General features: G+C 29.3%; 8 protein-coding genes across 8 annotated transcripts in view; 5 read left to right on the top strand and 3 right to left on the bottom strand. All coding sequences in view use genetic code 12, as the record gives it.

The window, feature by feature from the left end:
• Window positions 1–288, top strand: part of GPI1 (phosphatidylinositol N-acetylglucosaminyltransferase) — a gene marked incomplete at both ends in the record, with an annotated part of 1,947 nt that extends 1,659 nt beyond the window's left edge. Inside the window, one exon of the mRNA XM_709590.2 lies at window positions 1–288. This exon is cut by the window's left edge and continues 1,659 nt beyond it. Coding sequence (XP_714683.2) covers window positions 1–288 — 288 coding nt within the window.
• A 72-nt stretch (window positions 289–360) lies between these two features.
• On the bottom strand, window positions 361–2,202 carry CAALFM_C305380WA (uncharacterized protein; the record flags this gene model as incomplete). Its single annotated transcript, XM_709589.1, has 1 exon — window positions 361–2,202. The coding sequence occupies one exon, from the start codon at window positions 2,200–2,202 to the stop codon at window positions 361–363; it is 1,842 nt and encodes a 613-aa protein (XP_714682.1).
• A 1,132-nt stretch (window positions 2,203–3,334) lies between these two features.
• Window positions 3,335–4,511, top strand: YST1 (40S ribosomal protein uS2; the record flags this gene model as incomplete). The annotated part of the gene is made up of 2 exons (XM_019475329.1): window positions 3,335–3,424; window positions 3,816–4,511. The coding sequence occupies 2 exons, from the start codon at window positions 3,335–3,337 to the stop codon at window positions 4,509–4,511; spliced, it is 786 nt and encodes a 261-aa protein (XP_019330874.1).
• Window positions 4,512–6,899: 2,388 nt separating this feature from the next.
• CAALFM_C305360CA (uncharacterized protein) lies at window positions 6,900–10,676 on the top strand (the record flags this gene model as incomplete). Its single annotated transcript, XM_709586.1, has 1 exon — window positions 6,900–10,676. The coding sequence occupies one exon, from the start codon at window positions 6,900–6,902 to the stop codon at window positions 10,674–10,676; it is 3,777 nt and encodes a 1,258-aa protein (XP_714679.1).
• Window positions 10,677–11,280: 604 nt separating this feature from the next.
• SMI1B (Smi1bp) lies at window positions 11,281–12,933 on the top strand (the record flags this gene model as incomplete). Its single annotated transcript, XM_709585.1, has 1 exon — window positions 11,281–12,933. One exon carries the CDS (start codon window positions 11,281–11,283, stop codon window positions 12,931–12,933), a length of 1,653 nt encoding a protein of 550 aa, XP_714678.1.
• A 103-nt stretch (window positions 12,934–13,036) lies between these two features.
• On the bottom strand, window positions 13,037–14,299 carry DIE2 (dolichyl-P-Glc:Glc(2)Man(9)GlcNAc(2)-PP-dolichol alpha-1,2- glucosyltransferase; the record flags this gene model as incomplete). The annotated part of the gene is made up of 1 exon (XM_709584.2): window positions 13,037–14,299. One exon carries the CDS (start codon window positions 14,297–14,299, stop codon window positions 13,037–13,039), a length of 1,263 nt encoding a protein of 420 aa, XP_714677.2.
• A 395-nt stretch (window positions 14,300–14,694) lies between these two features.
• CAALFM_C305330CA (uncharacterized protein) lies at window positions 14,695–15,666 on the top strand (the record flags this gene model as incomplete). The annotated part of the gene is made up of 1 exon (XM_709583.1): window positions 14,695–15,666. The coding sequence occupies one exon, from the start codon at window positions 14,695–14,697 to the stop codon at window positions 15,664–15,666; it is 972 nt and encodes a 323-aa protein (XP_714676.1).
• A 172-nt stretch (window positions 15,667–15,838) lies between these two features.
• On the bottom strand, window positions 15,839–19,300 carry CAALFM_C305320WA (uncharacterized protein; the record flags this gene model as incomplete). Its single annotated transcript, XM_709581.1, has 1 exon — window positions 15,839–19,300. The coding sequence occupies one exon, from the start codon at window positions 19,298–19,300 to the stop codon at window positions 15,839–15,841; it is 3,462 nt and encodes a 1,153-aa protein (XP_714674.1).
• Between the last annotated feature and the right edge of the window lie 322 nt (window positions 19,301–19,622).

Below are 19,622 nucleotides of genomic sequence, written 5' to 3'. Positions count from 1 at the left end.
GTAAAAAATTCTAAACGATTACAAGGTGAAATAAAATTTGAATTTATAAAATTTTATCAGGGGATGACAATATTAAAATTATCAAATAAATCATTAACTTATCAAGAAATTTTCATTAATTTTATCAGGGGATTTAGAGGGGCAAAAAATTTCCGTGATTCAATCTTATGGAAATTCTTATTAGGAAAAATTGTTAAAATTAAATATGATAATAATTTAAAATTTCATTATTTAATGTTACCTCAAGAATATAGTGAAACAATTAATATTTGGAAATTTGTCAAATAACAAACACTAATAATAATAATAATAATAATAATAATAATATACATATGTATTTTTTTTTTTTTTTGGTTCTTTCTATAAAGCTGCATTAGATCTTGATAATGAAACTGAAGAATTACTTCTAATTAATCTCTCATCAGTAGTATTGACATTTAATTTCAATACTCGTTTACTAACAACAACAAGGATTATAATAATCAACACCAATAAAGAATATAAAATAAATACTGCACCAGGCCAACCATTTTTCAAAGTTTTAGAATAAAAATTCATAATCATAACTGGTGCCACTACTCCAACAATATTATGTAATAACGTATTAGCACCAAAAACCACCCCGATTTTTGAAGTTGGATAAAATTTCAATAAAGTTGATTGAGTCGTTGGATGAGCTATTGAACCAATTGAATAAAAAGCTCCTAAAGTTAATACTTGAGTAGTCGATTTAGTATATACCAATAAAATTAAAAAAATGAAATCTACCAGATATCCAATTAACATTAATGAATAATCAATCATATCTAATTGTTTTTTCAATACTCTAAATTTGAATTTTTTCTTTAAAATTTTATTTTGGAAAATTGGTAATATAACAATTAATATTATAGCTCTAGTTGATGCTAATACGGTTAATAAATTACCAACATCTTCACTTGACCAATCAAATACAAATATCCCATATTGGATTAAAATTTGACCAAGAGTCATTATCATCATCATATTAATACATTGAGATATAATCAATGATATAACAACAAATCTATATTGTGATGCTCGATGTTTACCATTTTCATTGATTAAATTAGTTGGATAAGTTAATATAACCAAGGGGGAGAAAATATTGAAAAACATACTCAATTTACTTTTTGATGAAGATTGTTGTTGATTATTTAATTCTTGTAATTGATCAACAGCATCACCAGCAGTACCAATAAAAACACCAACACCACCTCTTGTGCTTGAATTTGAATTTGAATTTGAATTTGAACTCCTCGATGAAGTTATTGAATTGGCTCTTGATTTTGCTCTAGCTTTGGCATTTCTAGATTCAGGAAATAATGTAATGACATAAATACAAATTATAATATCAATAATGATTTCTATTTTCAATAAAAAAAATTCACTAGGAAGTATTGATGATAAAGTAGTAATTGCTCTAATTCCAATTTTTTCTTTTTGTTCTTGATTTAAATGTTTACCAATTGAATTTATCCAATTACCAAACATTGGTCCTAATGATTGGCCAATGAAAAGTGATGACATTCCTAAACCTAAAGCATAAATTCTTCCTTGAGATTCAACAATATCGGATATATATGATCCAATTAATGCTGGAACCATAATCATTCCTCCACATATTGAAGAAATCCATTGTGCTCCTAATAATAATTTAAATGGGAAAGTATTATAATGATGAAATATAAGATATGAACATAAATGAGATGTTGTCGCCGATACAAACATGGCAATGAAAAAAGGTTTCCTACCATATATATCACTTAATTCACCTGCTTTAGCCACGGGGATTAATGAAACTAATGTACCACCAACCATAGAATACATTTCATATGATGAAACTAATACTTGAGTTTCAATAGGGTCACAATATCCTTTAGAATTGGCTACTGTATTACAAGCTAATTTAAAAAGTATAATTTGTTTAACTCCAATGGTGGAAGCAAAAGCAATCATGAAAATACAAATCACTAATCCAAGAATATAAACCGATGGACGATTGATCCATGAGATGGCTTTATTGTTTTCAATTTGTTCTCTTAACCAAATAACATCTTCATCTTGAGATGAGTTAGCCTCATCAACATCTTCTTCTTCTTCTTCAATTATGGCTTGATAAGCATCATTAGCTGCTATTTCTAATAATGCCTCACTTTCAATATCTGGTTCGACTGATGTCATAGGATGATAGCTAGGAGTTTTAGTATAAACGAGGAATGTGAAATAAAAAAAAAAAGTTGAGAATACCAGTTCTCTATATGTAAGGATCAAGGGTGGGTTGTAGTCTAAAACAAGTGTTATAAATATGAATTAATTGTGGTGTGGATATATAAAAACAACAACATTATTGCTAAATTAATTTCTTAAGCAAGAGAGTGATATCTTTGGTGGGGGGGGGGGACTCTATATCTAAGCTTATCAATTTGGAAATAGGAAGCGGCATCAAAAAAAAAAAAAAATAAAATAAAAAATAAAAAGTACGAAATCAGAGCGGAATTGTTTTATTGCTGTGGTGGTTGGTTGCTTTCTTTGTCCGAGATCTACTATCTCCGCATATGGACACATCCACACTCAGAAAACACTAATAAATGCTTATCTTAAATATCAAGAAACTCAAATAGCAACACTGCCATACTTTGCATATGACTGTCTACACTCACACAGTTATTTACAGTTTTAGCTTTTAGGTTATAAGAGATAAGGCGTGTTAGGGGGGTATTGATATTACTAATCAAGTGTATGTTACTGGTCACATTCGAAAATGCAAAATCTAGCTATATAAGCCAAACAGCTGGTATAGTCTACAATAGCTCTACTCTCACACACTTTCTGGTATTGTTCACTATACTTTTCTTTTTATCTTCATAGTTAGTGGTGTATTAATATGAGGTCAAATATAACATATGGTAGCAACACAATAATTATTTTTGATGCACGTGCAAAGATTTATCCATTAGGGCTTTAGCCCTATAACGTACTGTATATATTGTTTGTATTGATGTTGAGATCTTACTATCTTTAACTATGCGCACACAATAAATTTTTTTTTTTTTTTTTCTTGTTTCTGTTTGTTTTGCGCACTAACAAATTTGTATAGTAAATTTACTATCAAATTTTCTGTTTGTGTACACACAATTTCCCTCACATAGTTAGAAGGACACTCCCAATTCACACACTACCAACAATTACTCTCTCTCTCTCACAACTTTCATACCAAGAGGAAGAAAAGAAAAAAGAATTTTGAAATTTTTTCAAGTTTTCACGTACTTAGATTTTTGTTTAACCCAATATCAACAAGCATATAATAGAGAATATGTCATTACCAGCTTCATTTGACTTAACTCCAGAAGACGCTAAATTGTTATTAGCTGCCAACGTCCATTTGGGTGCTAAGAACGTTCAAGTATGTTCAACAATAGCTTTTTAAGTATTTGGGAGAAGGGAAAGGGAAATTTCTCCATTAAGGAAAAGAGAAAGGGTAAGAATATATGAGCAAACAGAGACTAGGGATAGATATTCAGTTTTAATTTTATTGGAAAAATGGGAATAATAAAATGTTGCCAATGATCTATGGAAACTAGCAGATCAATTGTAAGAACTATATGGATTATATGATATATTTAATGCATTTGGTATATCAAATCAAGTTCAATCCGTTTAATGAACAATGCAACATAGTATTCTTGAACCTTTCAAGAATAAATTTTTTTTTGCTCTTTTCCTTAATGCCCATTTTACCCAAATATTAATTTATGGAAATATCGTTTACTAACAATTCATTTTTTTTTTTTTAGGTTCACAACAAACCATATGTTTACAAAACCAGACCAGATGGTATGAACATCATCAACATTGGTAAAACTTGGGAAAAAATTGTTTTGGCTGCCAGAATCATTGCTGCTGTTCCAAACGCTTCTGATGTTGCTGTTTGTTCTTCAAGAACTTTCGGTCAAAGAGCTGTTTTGAAATTTGCTGCTCACACTGGTGCTACTGCCATTGCTGGTAGATTCACTCCAGGTAACTTTACCAATTATATCACTCGTTCATTCAAAGAACCAAGATTAGTTGTTGTTACTGACCCAAGAACCGATGCTCAAGCCATCAAAGAATCATCTTATGTTAACATTCCAGTTATTGCCTTGACTGACATGGACTCTCCATCTGAATACGTTGATGTTGCCATTCCATGTAACAACAAAGGTAAACACTCTATTGGTTTAATCTGGTGGTTGCTTGCTAGAGAAGTCTTGAGATTAAGAGGTATTATCCCAGACAGAACTACCGAATGGTCAGTTATGCCAGATTTGTACTTCTACAGAGACCCAGAAGAAATTGAACAAAATGCCGTCGAAGAAGCTAAAACTGAAGAAGTTGAAGAAGCTCCAGTTGCTGAAGCTGAAACCGAATGGACTGGTGAAACTGAAGATGTTGATTGGGCTGATTCTGGTGCTACCCCAGCTGCTGAAGATGCTGCTGCTTCTAACTGGTAAACACTGAAATCTACCAATAAGAAGTAGAAGTAGAAGTAGAAGAAGAAACAATAACAACAATAACAACCAAAATAAAAAAAAGGTTTAATGATGTATATTATCGATAAGGAGAAAGAAGAGATTTTCTTTTTTAATAATGAGGATGCCATTTTATACAAATCCAAAATTGTAATTAAGAAAGATTAATAAATATAAAATATATATATATAAGTAAAAAAAAATTTATTAAAAAAAGAAGGGATTCATGTGTATTTCTACATAACTTTTTTTTTATCATTCATGTTTAATATTATAGTATTATTTCATATATTTGTACATTTTAAAAGTTAAGTATGTGATCTCTACAGTAAACCTGTTTTTAGGCATCCGTTCATATTTAGATATGGTATTGTTGTAAACGGTAGCCCTAAATAGTTGATTTCTGGAAAATGGGCACGCTAGAAGTACTAACTTTTAACACACTATAAAAATGAAATTCTTTCAGGCATCACCAAAAATAAAATTTTTCATGAAACCTTTTTCTTCTTCTTCTTCTTCTTCTTTTTTAATTAATCAAGGATCGTGACTAAAAAATATTTCAAAAAGAATACAAATTTAAAAAAAAAGAATAAAAATACCAATAATTTCAATATTGATTACGTTTTTATAAGATTTTATCATTTGAGATTCATTTTCATACCTAATCCTTTTTTTTTATTTTGAGGCGTTCAGATACTGTGAAAGGTTCTCTTTCATTGGTATCGTTCACTTTGAATGCTTCGTTTTCCTTTTTTGTTTATGCCTTCTTTTTTTTAAAATGAATCATGGTTTCCCCCCTCCCCCTTATTAGGTTTGATTCTCAATATAAATGATATATTTCTTTTAACGTTATTCTTTAGTATTGATTTTCCCATGATTTGAAAGATTCTTTTTTTTTAAAGGCAATTTTTTGTTTTTTTGGTTCTTCCGAAATTGAAAAACCTGGTTTATCGTATACTTCTTTGAATTTCAATAAGATTTTGTACTTCATGCCCAGGTGATATTTATTTGTTTTCTTACTTTTATTTGTAGTATTCCTGTTAAAGTTTTGAGCTCTCGGTGTCTTGATGTTCTTGAGGAACTGTTTATAGATTGAACTATGTCTTGTAAATTAAGCAACAAGCAAATTTTACCGATTACTTGCAGATTATCTTGATAAGCACATTTACGGATCACGATTATTGCCATGTGCTAGACTTGCTTAGTGATAGTTTGTAACAACCATAACTCAGTAGGTATATCAATTGGAGTCTTGCTCCAGATTGGTTAAGTTGCAAGTTTTTTCTTAAGTTGTTCTTTTTTGGTGTAATTTTCATACCAAAAATTATACAAATTTAAACCAAAATTGACACTCAATGCCTTGCCATGAACCAACAGCTTACAGCATTTTACATTCAGTAATTACATCCTGCAGTATAGATAATAGAAAACTATAGCTACTACAATATCATTAGAGGGGTTGATGTGGTTGCCATTTTAACCCTTGACGTTGAATTTTCAAGGGTTTCCACCAAAAATTTGCAACCCCAGTTACAATTACCGTTAAATCGTTGAGTTCACCCCCTCTGAATTAATAACTATATCTTAGAGAGGAGATATTGCTACAATAGAATCAAGAAACTTCATATACCCCACATTAATCTAGTTGATATTGATGTTTAAATAGTGCTGCAGTTTGAATGTGGTTCCTCGGTTTAATCAAAACGGAAATATGTGCACTAAGTCTAAGAAATTTATAATCGCCTGACCCAATAGCAGTATTTTGTAAGTAACAAGTCAAAGTTGTATCGTTCTATACTAGTTTCATCCACATTAAACAATACATTAAAGGGTATTTGATAGGATTGATTACTATCTGAGTATGAAGATAAACAAATATGGAAATGAAACAAATAGAGTATGTAGGAAGAAGTCTCGTGTGTGTGGTGGAGGTAGAGATATAAAAAAATATCATATTCAAATTCAAATTCAATTTCAATTTCACTTTTGTGCCTCCACACACGCTCCCTAAATTTGACTGACTGACTCAATTGCACTTATCTTTCTTTGTATGCCCCACAATGATCAATTTTATAAGTTGTCGACTTTTTCCTTTTTTTAAATACACAAGTTTATATACAACTTTAATATTAATTACCAATCAACCCCATCCATCCATCCAGCCATCCAGCCATCCAGCCAAATTAACATTTTAGCTACACTGTTATATATAACATTATTAAGTCAAAAAAAAAAAAAACAATAAACATTTGAAATATAAAGCAGTATTTAATATTATCTCTGGAAGGCACTCCAACCAAATTCATATTTCACCACAGACATATAAAAAATTGTACAATTAAGCAAAGAAACACTTGATCAAATAAGATAATGGCAAAATACAACAACAATAGTAATGCCTCTAAGGCAACAAATTTGAAACAACAAGTCGTTTTACCTACTTATACTTTGGATTCAAATTTGGTTTTATTACCAGGGATAATGTACAATGTAACATTTTCCAGATTCAAAGCTGCTGCATTGTTATATCGTTATAAAAATTTCATTTCACAAGTTTCTATCATTAACAACTTGTTGAATGAATACGATTTTAATAGTGGCAACACCAATGAAGAAGAACGTTTTGAAGCTGAACAAAAATTGGAGCAACCAGAAACATATCATGAGATAAACCCTAGTGTGATTTCGCCAGAAGCTGTTGAAGGTATTAAAGAATTTTTCCAATATGAGACTGGTATGAAAACCGGTCGAGGAGTAGAAAAAGGGGTCAAATCTACACAAAACGATGCTATTAAAGAATTTGATTGGTTAACATTAGCAATTATACCAAACTTGGAAAAAATCAAGAATCCAGAAACCAACTCTAGTGCTGGTGATGGATCATCACTGTCCAAAGTAGTTACTGTTGCTAGGATTGTCGGTATAGTTGATGATACTACCAATATCAAATTAACTTTGCAAGCAATCACCAGAGGTGTACAAATAAAAGATGATGGCAAAAACAATCACCACAAAAGAGGATTGAAAACAAATGAACAAGTTATTGGAATTGATTGGAATCATAATGTTTCTGATTTAAAAGGGAAATTCACTACTTTACAGAAAAATTATCAACAATTATTTCAATCAATAGATAAGTTTCTTATTGATTACCGTGAAGCATTGGATTATAATAAGAATAATAGTAACAACAACAATAATAACAACAATAACAGAAACGGTAATTTATCTTTAATCAAAGGTAATAGTACCACTTACAGCAACAATAAAAATTATGATGATAAACCAAATCAAGATATTAAGAGTCAGAATTTATTGACACTTAATCCTTTAGCTAATGCCTTATATATGCAATTAGTTGGTTCAAAAGATTTTAACAAGGCGTTCCATCGTTTACAAAAATTGTTTTCTCAAGTCATTCAAGGTGATGAGTATAAAATTGATAATGAAACTTATTTAAGATTAGTTGATTTGACATGTGGGATTTTACCATTCCCAAATTTCCAAAAATTGGCATTATTGAATGAGTATAAATTGGATGATCGATCAATATTAATCAATGAAATGATGTCACAATTGATTCAAATTTTTGGAAATTTACAGACCAATACTTCATTTGTCAATAGTTGGTTTCATAGTGAGGCAACAAATATTCAAAAGGCAACTGTTGTTGCTAATCAATTGAAATCAATTAGAAACTTATTAGAAGGAATGACCAAGAATCGACCAATAAAACCAAACAAGAGAAACTCAGGTCCAGCTTCATCAGCTCCTTCATTTTCCAATGGCAAAACTCCTCCTGCTAGACCAAAGGTGAACCATCATCAAGATGGATCTCATGGACATGATAGTGATTACGACAACAATGATGACGACGATGATGGAGATGAAGATTTGAAGGCGATTTTCAATTTTATTAAACATAAATTACCTACTATATCTTCATTATCTGCCGATTCAAAACGTTTAATTCTCAAAGATTTCAAACGTGTTAAGGCATCAGCAAATTCCCCAGGTGGAGGTGGCAATTCTGATTTCCATGTTTTACGTAATTATTTAGAAATTGTTATGGATATACCATGGGATAATTATGTGACTAAATTCAAATCTAATAAAGATATTGATTTGAAATTAGCTAAAAAACAATTAGATGATGATCATTATGGATTAGAACATGTGAAAAAAAGATTAATACAATATTTAGTAGTATTAAAGTTGTTGGGTATTAATGCTGAAAAAGATCAAGCTCTACAATCCAAAGACGAAGAGAATTCCAAAAATCCAGCCCATTCTGATTCCAATTCCAATTCCAATTGTAATTCTAACTCAAGATCATTAACCAAATCTCCAACATCTTCATTGGCATCCAAAACACCATCATCTATTGTCATAGCAAATAATGATGAAACATATTTAGCTAAACAACAAGCTAAAACCAGAAATCAAAAATCAATTACTGAAGCTAAAACCAATGTTTCAACTAAGATGGTTCCTTCCAATGAATCTATTCAAGTATCTAAAAACAATAAATCACCAATAATTATGCTTGCTGGACCTCCAGGTACTGGTAAAACATCATTAGCTAAATCAATTGCTTCTGCCTTGGGACGTAATTTCCAAAGAATATCTCTTGGTGGAATTAAAGATGAAAGTGAAATTAGAGGACATAGAAGAACTTATGTTGGAGCCATGCCTGGATTATTAATTCAAGCATTACGTAAATCCAGATGTATGAATCCAGTGATTTTATTAGACGAAATTGATAAAGTTATAGGTGGTAATTCTGGTGGTGTCAATAAATTTAATGGTGATCCTTCTGCAGCATTATTAGAAGTATTAGATCCAGAACAAAATAATACTTTTATTGATCATTATTTAGGATTCCCAGTTGATTTATCCCAAGTGATTTTCATTTGTACTGCTAATGATCCATGGAATATGACAAGACCTTTATTGGATAGATTAGAAATGATTGAAATTGGTGCTTATGATTATAATGAAAAATTAATCATTGGTAAAAAATATTTATTACCTAGACAAATTAAACGGAATGGATTCCCAGTTACAAAAGTGGGTAAAAATAATACCGGTAATCAAGATGAATTTATTAAAATCAATGATGACACTATGAAAAAAGTTATACTTGATTATACAAGAGGAGAAGCTGGAGTAAGAAATTTTGAAAGACGATTAGGAACTTTATGTCGATTTAAAGCCGTTGAATATTGTGAATGGTTAAATAAAGACATTAAAAATTATAATCCTATAATTGATGAAAATGATTTACCAATATATTTAGGAGTTCCATATTCTCTGGGTGATGTCACTACTGAAGGAACAGTGGGAGTTGGAGTTGTTCATGGATTATCATATAATTCTGATGGATCGGGATCAGTATTAGTTTTTGAAAGTATTGGATTTGATAGAAGAATCAGTAATGGTAATAAAGAACATAATGGTGGTGATGGCAGTGGTGGAAATGGAGCTACATTAAATATGACTGGTAGATTAGGTGAAGTATTAATGGAAAGTGGTAAAATTGGATTAGTATTTATTAAACTGATGATTTATAAAAACATCTTAAAATTTGATAACAACAACAACAACAACACCAACAGACATTTATTATTGGATAAATATAATAATTTGGATATTCATATGCATGTTCCTATGGGATCAGTATCTAAAGATGGTCCATCAGCAGGTGTTACCATGGCATTACTGTTTTTATCAGTATTATTAGATAAACCAGTACCATCAGATATTGCCATGACGGGAGAAATCACTTTAAGAGGTATAGTATTACCTATTGGAGGAGTTAAAGAAAAATTGATGGGGGCTCATTTAAATGCAAATATTAAACGAATGATTGTTCCTAGAGAAAATCGTAAAGATTTAATTAAAGAATATAGTAGAAGTATTGAAGAAGCTGGTGAAGTATTAGATCATCATTTAATTAACGATTTAATTAAAGATAATGAAGATAATGAATTCAAATTAACTCAAGTGGAAGATTATTATCAAAATAAATATGGTATTTCCTTGTTTTATGCTAAAGAATTTTATGATATTATTAAAATTGTTTGGAATGAAGATGAAGTGTTATTGAAAGAAAATAATTCAAGATTACTTGAATATCATATTTAGATTGGGCAATTAAGAAGATGTTTATAGTTTTCGAATGGTTTGATTTGTAATGAATATAAAAATGTATCAGTTAAGTAGTAATAATAAAGTTATAATTCCGAGTCACGTGATGCTACACTTTAAAAAAAAATGTTTTGTTATAATTTCAGACGCAGACGCGTTTTCAGAATTTATAAAGTTTAAATTTGTTTTGAACCAATTAACACTACCTCCCCTTTTTTTTTTTTCTTTTCTTTAAAATTATCAACTAAAACAAAATTCTGATTACCACCAATTTCACATTTGATTTCAATTCCCCTTAAGAATTCCCGTTTAATTATTCATTCATTCATTGATTCATTGATTCATTTGTTCTTTCTTTTTAAGATTATTATTCATCCCCCCCGCTTTTAATTTATTTAGAATATATTTGTTATTTTTTCATTCTTTTTAAAAAGAGGAAAAGTGGTTAAACATTTTTTTTTATTTAAACTACCATTTCCCCATTCATTATTTTGTTTGTTTGTTTGTTTGTTTGTTTCTCCAAATATCATATAATCTACAAAAGTTACTTGCTTACTTTCTTATTTCCATATTTGATTCTTTCCCTTCTTTCCTGACAACTATGAAGTTTGGTCAAAAATTACAAGAATTTGTTTATTTTTTAACTACCAATGATAAATATTCTGAATTTGATTCAAGAAAATCATTTAATAGAATCAATAAACCCGATTCCGAAAATTTATTAGGGCATCATCATAATAATTCTTCATTAGAATTAGTTTCTCATACAAATGATGATACTTCATCGGCCAAGAATAGTAATAACAGTAACAATAATTTACAAGGAATTCATGAAGTTAATTTAGCTTGGAGACATATAAAAAATTGGTTACATAAATATTCTCCTGATTTAAATAATTCATTACAAAGTAAATGTACTGATTCTGATTTACAAGATTTTCAAAAAGATTTATCAATAAAATTACCAAATTGTGTCATTCAATATTTTAAATTGGTTGATGGTCAATATTCTGATTTTGAATCCTCAGGATTAATATTTGGATTAAAATTAATGTCATTAGATGAAATCACTACAGCAACAGAAAATTGGCGACGAGTAGCTGGTCATTTAAATGAAGAATTGAAACAAAATTTTAAATCGGGGTTAACTAAATTACCTTCTTCACATTCCAATTCCAATCAATTAACACGGAAATTCACTTCAACTAGTAATAATGCTGATACTAGTCTTAATAGTATTGGTGCTATTAATGATATAGATATGGCAAATATTGGACAGGATCCAATATCAACCAGATCTTCAATTGATATTTCAACCACAACATCAAGAACAAGTTCCACTCATAGTACCAATACCGCAACTTCAATGTGTTATAATAGCAACATTCTACCACTGACAAAGAAAAGAGGAATGAATATACCTAAACAACGATCTATCCCACCAAATTTCATTCGAGAGACATTTGCTCATCCAATGTGGATTCCATTAATTACTGATGGTGTAGGGAATTATATTGGTATTGATTTATCACCAGCATCAGAAGGTTTGTTAGGTCAAGTGATATTATTTGGACGAGATTTCGATTTCAAATTTCAAATTTCTGATAATTGGGGTGATTTCTTATTAATATTTGCTAATGATTTAGAATTAGGTAATTGGGATTTAAAACAAGATCGAAAAAATAATGATGGGGATTTATTTGTAGGTAATGAAGGTGATTTAGTATTTATTGATAAATCATCAGGTTTAGAAGTTCCATATTTTGAAATATTGAAAACTAGAAGTGTGAAAAAATGGTTAGATAATTTACAAAAATCAACCCCAGAAACAGATTCTAATGAACAACAACAACAACAACAACAGCATGAGCAATTATTGGATGAATTGAAAAATAGTCAAGTTTCAATTTTGACTTTGAGTAATAAAAAATTCCAATCTATTGATAGTTTTATTAATAATAATTTGACATTAATTGATAGTATGAAAAAATCAGAACTTGAAGGGAAGACTACAATAACAGCTAACAATAAGACTAAATTATCATCACCATCACTGCCAGTTACATTTACTAATAATGCTAGTAAAATCAAAAGTCCATTATCTCAAGATGTCACCGAAATTATTCTAGAAGGAGGGGAAGAAGAAGAAGAAGAAGAAAAAGATGCCACCAATAAGAAATCTACACAACCAGCACCACGACCAACAACAACAAAAACGAATATAGATCAAACATTAGAAGAAGTAGATTTGTAATTTTAATTTATTTATTGATTTCCCAGTTTAAAATAACTATCTATTTTATGTGTAGCTATGGTATATACATTTCGATATCAGTTTCATGAATATTTTATTCAGTCTACCAAATGATCCCCTTATGTAAGAAAATATATGATGTGATTAAATTAATACTGTTTAACCAAATGAATTCTAATAAATTATGAGGATGATTTATATATAAATTGAATATAATCAAGGGGGTAATATAATAACGAGGTTCAAATAATGGTGATGGAATCAATGTCAAACCAACAGCTATTAAATAACTAAATATGCCAATGAATGATAATTGACCACCTTTAATTAACGATGATATGATTTGGAAACTTGAAAAATGATATGCCATCAATATCAATGGCTTTAAATATGATTGACTTAATAATCTTTTATAAATATAAAATGCATAATGACGATTATCTGCCAAAAGGAATGGATGAACAATAGTGAAATTTTCCATAATATACCAAATGATTAATCCTATGACTAAATTCAAAATTATATGATTAATAATGAAATTATAATATTTTTTGATGGTGGATTTATTTAACCAATTAGGTATAGTGAAAAAAGTTATGAATGTAAAACAATAAAATACTTGAACAATATGTAATTCAATTTGATGATTATCATTATCACCTAATGTAATACCACCATTTAATTTCAAAAAAATCACAAATAAAATAATATTAACAATATACCCTAATAGTTTATTCCAATTTGTCAATGATTTCATTATAAATTGTCGAATTCTATCAATGACACCAGTTTTAATTTTAATTTGTCGATCTATGAATATACTAGCAATAAATGCTATCCAAATAATATTTGTTTGTCTAAACCATAAACTCATAAACCCCACTAATGCACTTAACATAGGATATTGTAAAAGTTTATAATTAATCAAACCTAATGATAATATAATTAAAATAGTTGACGAAACATCAGTATAAAACAAGAAATAATAAGTAAACAATAATGGTTGTGAAATTATATTAATACTCCAAAAAAATTGATTCTTTGAGTTCTTTGACCACCCATTATGGAATTGTTGTAATATTCTAGGCAATATAACAACTCCACCAATTAAATTAATTGATCGTAATACATTATCATTGAAACAAGTTAAATGACCACCACCACCACCACCACCAGTACTACTACTACGAGTTAAAATTTTAATACCTTCAGAATAAATAAATCCTAATATATATAATCCTGGTGGTGTAGTGATTTTATTATCCCAATGATGGAAATTATATTGACAATATGTTTGACATTGACGTAAATGAAATATTTCATCAATATAAGGTTGAGTCAAATGATGAGTAATATTATTGAACATAATAATGACAAATATAAGGAATATCACTATGGCAACATATTTACTTATTATAGATATATAAATATCATTAGAAGGAATAATCAACGGCATTGATAATGAGGTTAGGGAGAGAAATGGGGTGTTGTTTATTTATTCGTATAGTTTGTTGTTATTGAAAATTGAATTGTTTTTGATTCAATAATCAGTAAGTAGTGCACGTGACTAATGATATTTCACGTGCACCACTATACACACACACACACATAGAAGATGATGATAATGATAAATTATCTCTCTCTTTCAATACGATATATACGAAACCCACCAATCCTTAAAATAATTCGCCTGGAAGAATTTGTTTCAATATCAACAATCAAACAATAAAAGGTGTATAAGTTAGACTATATCAAATTGTCATGTCATGGTTAAGATATTTAGGATTAACCGTTCCTTTAGCGGCGTTACGTAGTTATCTATATATGGCAACAACAGCAACAACTTCATTATTTGTATTATTACCAATTGCTATGATTACTTATGATCAATATTATAAAACTTTAATACCTAATGAATCATCACCAATTATTCCATTAAATTTTACTACCACTACCATCACTTATAAAAATTTAAAACTGAGCAGTAATAATAATAATAATAATAATAACAACAACAACAATCATATTTCAAATACTAAAAATATATTAATATCTAATGCTATAAATCCAATTTTTCAAAATTATCAATATGATGATCAATTAATTTATATTTTCAATATTAATATTCAAGCCATTTGTTTACCTCATAATAATTTACAACATGAAATCACAAAAATCAATTATGAATTAATATCAAGTACAACAACAGAGACTACAAACGACAAAAATGATAATGATAATGATAATGATAATGATAATAATAATAAATCATTTAAACAAGGATCAATTATATTAAATTGTGATCCATATGTGATTTATAGTCAAAATAATCAATTTATTCCATTTAATTTTCGATTTTGGTTAAGTCCTTATTTAATTGAACATTCACAAATTAATAATATAAATTTATTACCATTAGAAATTCCTGGTGATCAATTGAAAAATTGGAATAATTTTAAAATCATTTTAAATAATAATAATGATAATGATAATATTAATAATCAGGTATCAACACCAACAGCAGCACAAAATCAAGAGATACGATATTTAATTGATGATAATTTTTCATGGATTCAATTTGATGTGAAATGGACTGGATTTAGATATTATATGGTTAAATATTATTATAGTTGTTATTTAATCGGGACAATAATTTTCTTTATGGTTAGTGCTGGTGTTGGATTTTTCACTAGTTATACAATTTTATTACTTAATAATAGAAATAAACTATAAATATGGTTATATGTATATGAATGATGATATAAATTTAACAAATATTAAATGATTGAATAAATATTAATAAATCTAAATATATATACATACATACATACATACAAATCACTTCTATCTATAATAATAATAATATAAAAGAACTAAAAAAATGATGAACAACAACAACAACAACTTAATTGGCATTTAATAATTTCATTTCATTAGATGAATCAACTGATAAAAATGGAATAATTTTCTTAAAATAAACAAATTCCAGAATATCATTCCCAGTAAGATTACCATTATCACTATCAGTAGTATTACTACTATCACTATTGTTTGTTGTAGTAGAAAGTTCATTATTAGTACTGGTAGACTTAGATCCACCTCTGATAATACTGTTTCTCCTTGAGAAAAATATCAGTGATTGTCTAACCTTATCTGAATTATCATTACCACGTTGTTGTTGAATATAATGACCATACAGTTGTTGTATTTGTGGTGGTTGCTGTTTAAATATCGAATTTTCATCAGTCTCACTATAATTCATAGAATCAATTTCAACTCGATTACTTAAAAATTGTTTGAATTCTTCAACCATTAAATTAAATTCATTTAATGATTTCCCTAAATTCATCATCTGTGCAAAAGTGGCATTTTGGAAACTTTCATTATTTTCATTCATATTATTATCCCGATAATATGTATCAAATTCTGTTTCTAAAAACAATCCATCTTCTTCATTCATATAAATTCTATTTTTAAAAGTATCTGAATTGACAAATATTGATATAAATGGGATTTGTGGTGATAATGGGAAATAACTTGTCACAGGACTTTTAGACATATACATCGTAGAACCAGCATTATTGTTATTATTAACAATTCCTCGAGAAATTAAAGTATTCTTTGTATGAATCATGGCAAATTTTTCATTCAAAGAATCATGACAAACTATAACATCAAATTTATAAATTGGACGAATGATTTCTGGTGGTAATCTTGACAATTCTGGTGGTGGTATATTATATGAATTTGGAAACAATGCTGATGATGATGATGATGAAGCCGTTGATGCTGATGAAGATTTTGTTTTAAGAGTGTCCATCGAATACACCGATTCATCATCAGTAGATGCCGATGATTCAGTTAATGATGTTGGAGTAGATCTATATGACATCACGCTGGGACTTGATGACCTTGATTTGAATGAATATGTAGTGGACAAGGAAGTCAACGATATTGAATTTCTTTTCACTCGATTTACTGTTGCCATGTCAGTTAAATCAGAAGTCACATTCTCTTGAATATCATTCAATTGCAGTTTTCTTTTGTTGTTAGTAATGGTAGTGGCTTTAGTGGTGTTATCATTATCATCAGTGGATAAGATTTTGAATAATCTACCAAGTGAATTAACCAATGAATTGTTACTACCAATGCGGCCATTGGGTTTGTTAGGCAACAAGTCAGTACTACCACCTCTTGGTGTAGTAGGATCAGATCGAGTCCCATTAGTCAGTGCTGAGTTGGAACATGTATAGATTGCCTCATCAAATACTTCATATGGATGGGTCTTTTTCAACTCTGATGGTTTTAATGATGTCGCTGTTGGAATATAAATATCATTTGATCTTTCATCAATAGATAAATAATCATCTTTAATATTTATTGGCACAACCCCAAATTTCCTATTGACCAATGGATTATCAGGTTTGTAGTTTAATTCGATTTTTCCATTATATGTCATAGTAAATCTACTCAACATCTCAAAGGCACGATTCAACTTGAATTGAACATTTCTTGAAACTTGTATCAGGGTCGACGATTGATAATTATTAATACCAATGATTCTCCATATTAATAGTTTAATATAATACGATCTAACCATTGGATTCCAATGAGTGAAAAACCTTTCAAAAACTTCATCACTAATTAAAAAATTAACAAAATTGAGTTTGAAAGAGCATTCTGTTTCGGTTATCCATTTCAAACTTTCTTGTGTCAGTCGCTTCGTATTTTTCTTATCATCATCATTATCACCATTTTCATTGATAGTGACAAACGATGATAAAGTGTCAGGGATTAAATCCCAAGTATTGAATAAAAATGCAAAATTTCGTAACAAGCTTTGTACATGATCACAATAATTGATCATCATATAGTTGCAACTAAGCCAAAATTCCCAATTGACAAGATACTTTAATTCACTTGAGCAGTTGTTCTCAATGTGATTGATGAACTCATTAACAATACTCAATACAATCCCATTTTTATTGAAATTATGAATTGTTGTTTCTTTGGCTATTGCTATTAGGCAACTATCAATAGTTTTCACTAGTGTTGCACTAACACTGTCAATTGACTTATCATTCAACGTTGCTGAATAGGCGATATCTCGTACTGTTCTGAAAATTTTAATAATCGAGTTATAATACATATCACTTTGTTTCATATTGTGACTGAATGCAGGTGGTGGAGGTGGAGGTGGGGTCGAAGAATCGGTCGATTTGTTTTTCGTTGTGTTGTTGGAAGGAGTAGGAGAAACACTACCATTACTTGTGTTAGTTGGATTCACAGCTGAAATGTTATTTCCATTTGAAGTCATATTTCTTGGATTACAATTCGTACTAGTAATTCTTGTCACTGAAACTTCAAAAATTTGATATATATGACTGATAATAATATTAAACCCAGGACAATAATATAAAACTTCTTCGATAGTGTCAGTTTCTTCTTCATATAAATAAGTTTGTACAAGATTAATATAATGACGGAAAAACGAATTGAAAACATTGGAGTCAGAACAGCTCCATCTTCTCACCCAATCACCATTAGGATCTTTTATGCCGTCGACTGGATGTTTTGGTGCCGGTATACAATTCATAAAACATTTCTGACCACGAGTAGTTAGATTTTGTAAACCTTGGAAACCAATTAAATAATGCAAATGTTCTGGAAACGCGGTTTTCAAATTATTGAAATCAATAGCTGGTTGACGTATCTTTTTTAAGCAATCACCAAATGTTATTTGTTTGACATTTAATAAAAACAATAACGCATTGGAGACATTAGGCAATTTGAAAAATGCATGAGCGAAAACTTTACCAGCAAAGGCACCCATTGGAGGAGTAATATTTTTCAATTTACCCAATTTGTCAATCACATACGATAACGTACTCGTCAAGAGCACTTGATAGGATCCAGTATCATCAGAAAAGTTCCAATATGGATGAGCAATTATTCTTCCAATGGCTTCCAAATAAGCATTTCTATCGACGGCAGGGATATTGGAATAATTTATTGGTTCCACTGATGCAGTTTTAGGTAACACAGGCATATTAGTACCATTTCGTGAGCCATTGTCAAATATTAAATTACTAATAAGGGCATTCCACCATTTAATGAATATGGCAACAATCACATTGGATAAACTCTTATACACGGGGGTATCTTTGGTGAATAATTCATCCAACTGATAAGTGGAAATTCTTAAAAACGGTAATAGTGAAGTACGTAGTATATTTCCTTTTAATATTGCCCCATTGTTACTGTGGTTATACTTTTTAGAATTAAACTTATTTAATGAAGCCTCTAGTTTTTTATATCGTTTGAGTAAACCCTTAATTAGTTTATCATTATTTGTAGATGATGACATTGGTGATGGTGGTGGTGGTGATGATGTTAATGATGAGGAAATGTTGGTTGTAGATTGAATTTCAATTTCAATACCAAACTATTCAAAAAAATGCAAACAAAACAAAGCAAAGCAAAACAAATCAAAGTAAAGTTAGTAGAGAATAAGCCGAATTCTCTCCTAAAAAAAATATTTATCTATGTTGTGTGTAAAAATAAACCAAACAAACAAACAAAAAAAGCCCCAAAAAAATAATAATAATAAATGCTGATTACAATGAATGAATATTATAAAACAACAAGGGAAAAATATCGCAGTTAAAAATATAAACACAAATTCAAAT

This window comes from Candida albicans, chromosome 3, assembly GCF_000182965.3.
Source record: "Candida albicans SC5314 chromosome 3, complete sequence".
Classification (NCBI taxonomy): Eukaryota; Fungi; Ascomycota; class Pichiomycetes; order Serinales; family Debaryomycetaceae; genus Candida; species Candida albicans.
Note: the sequence above shows the minus strand (reverse complement) of the source record. Positions and strands in the feature narration are given on the sequence as shown.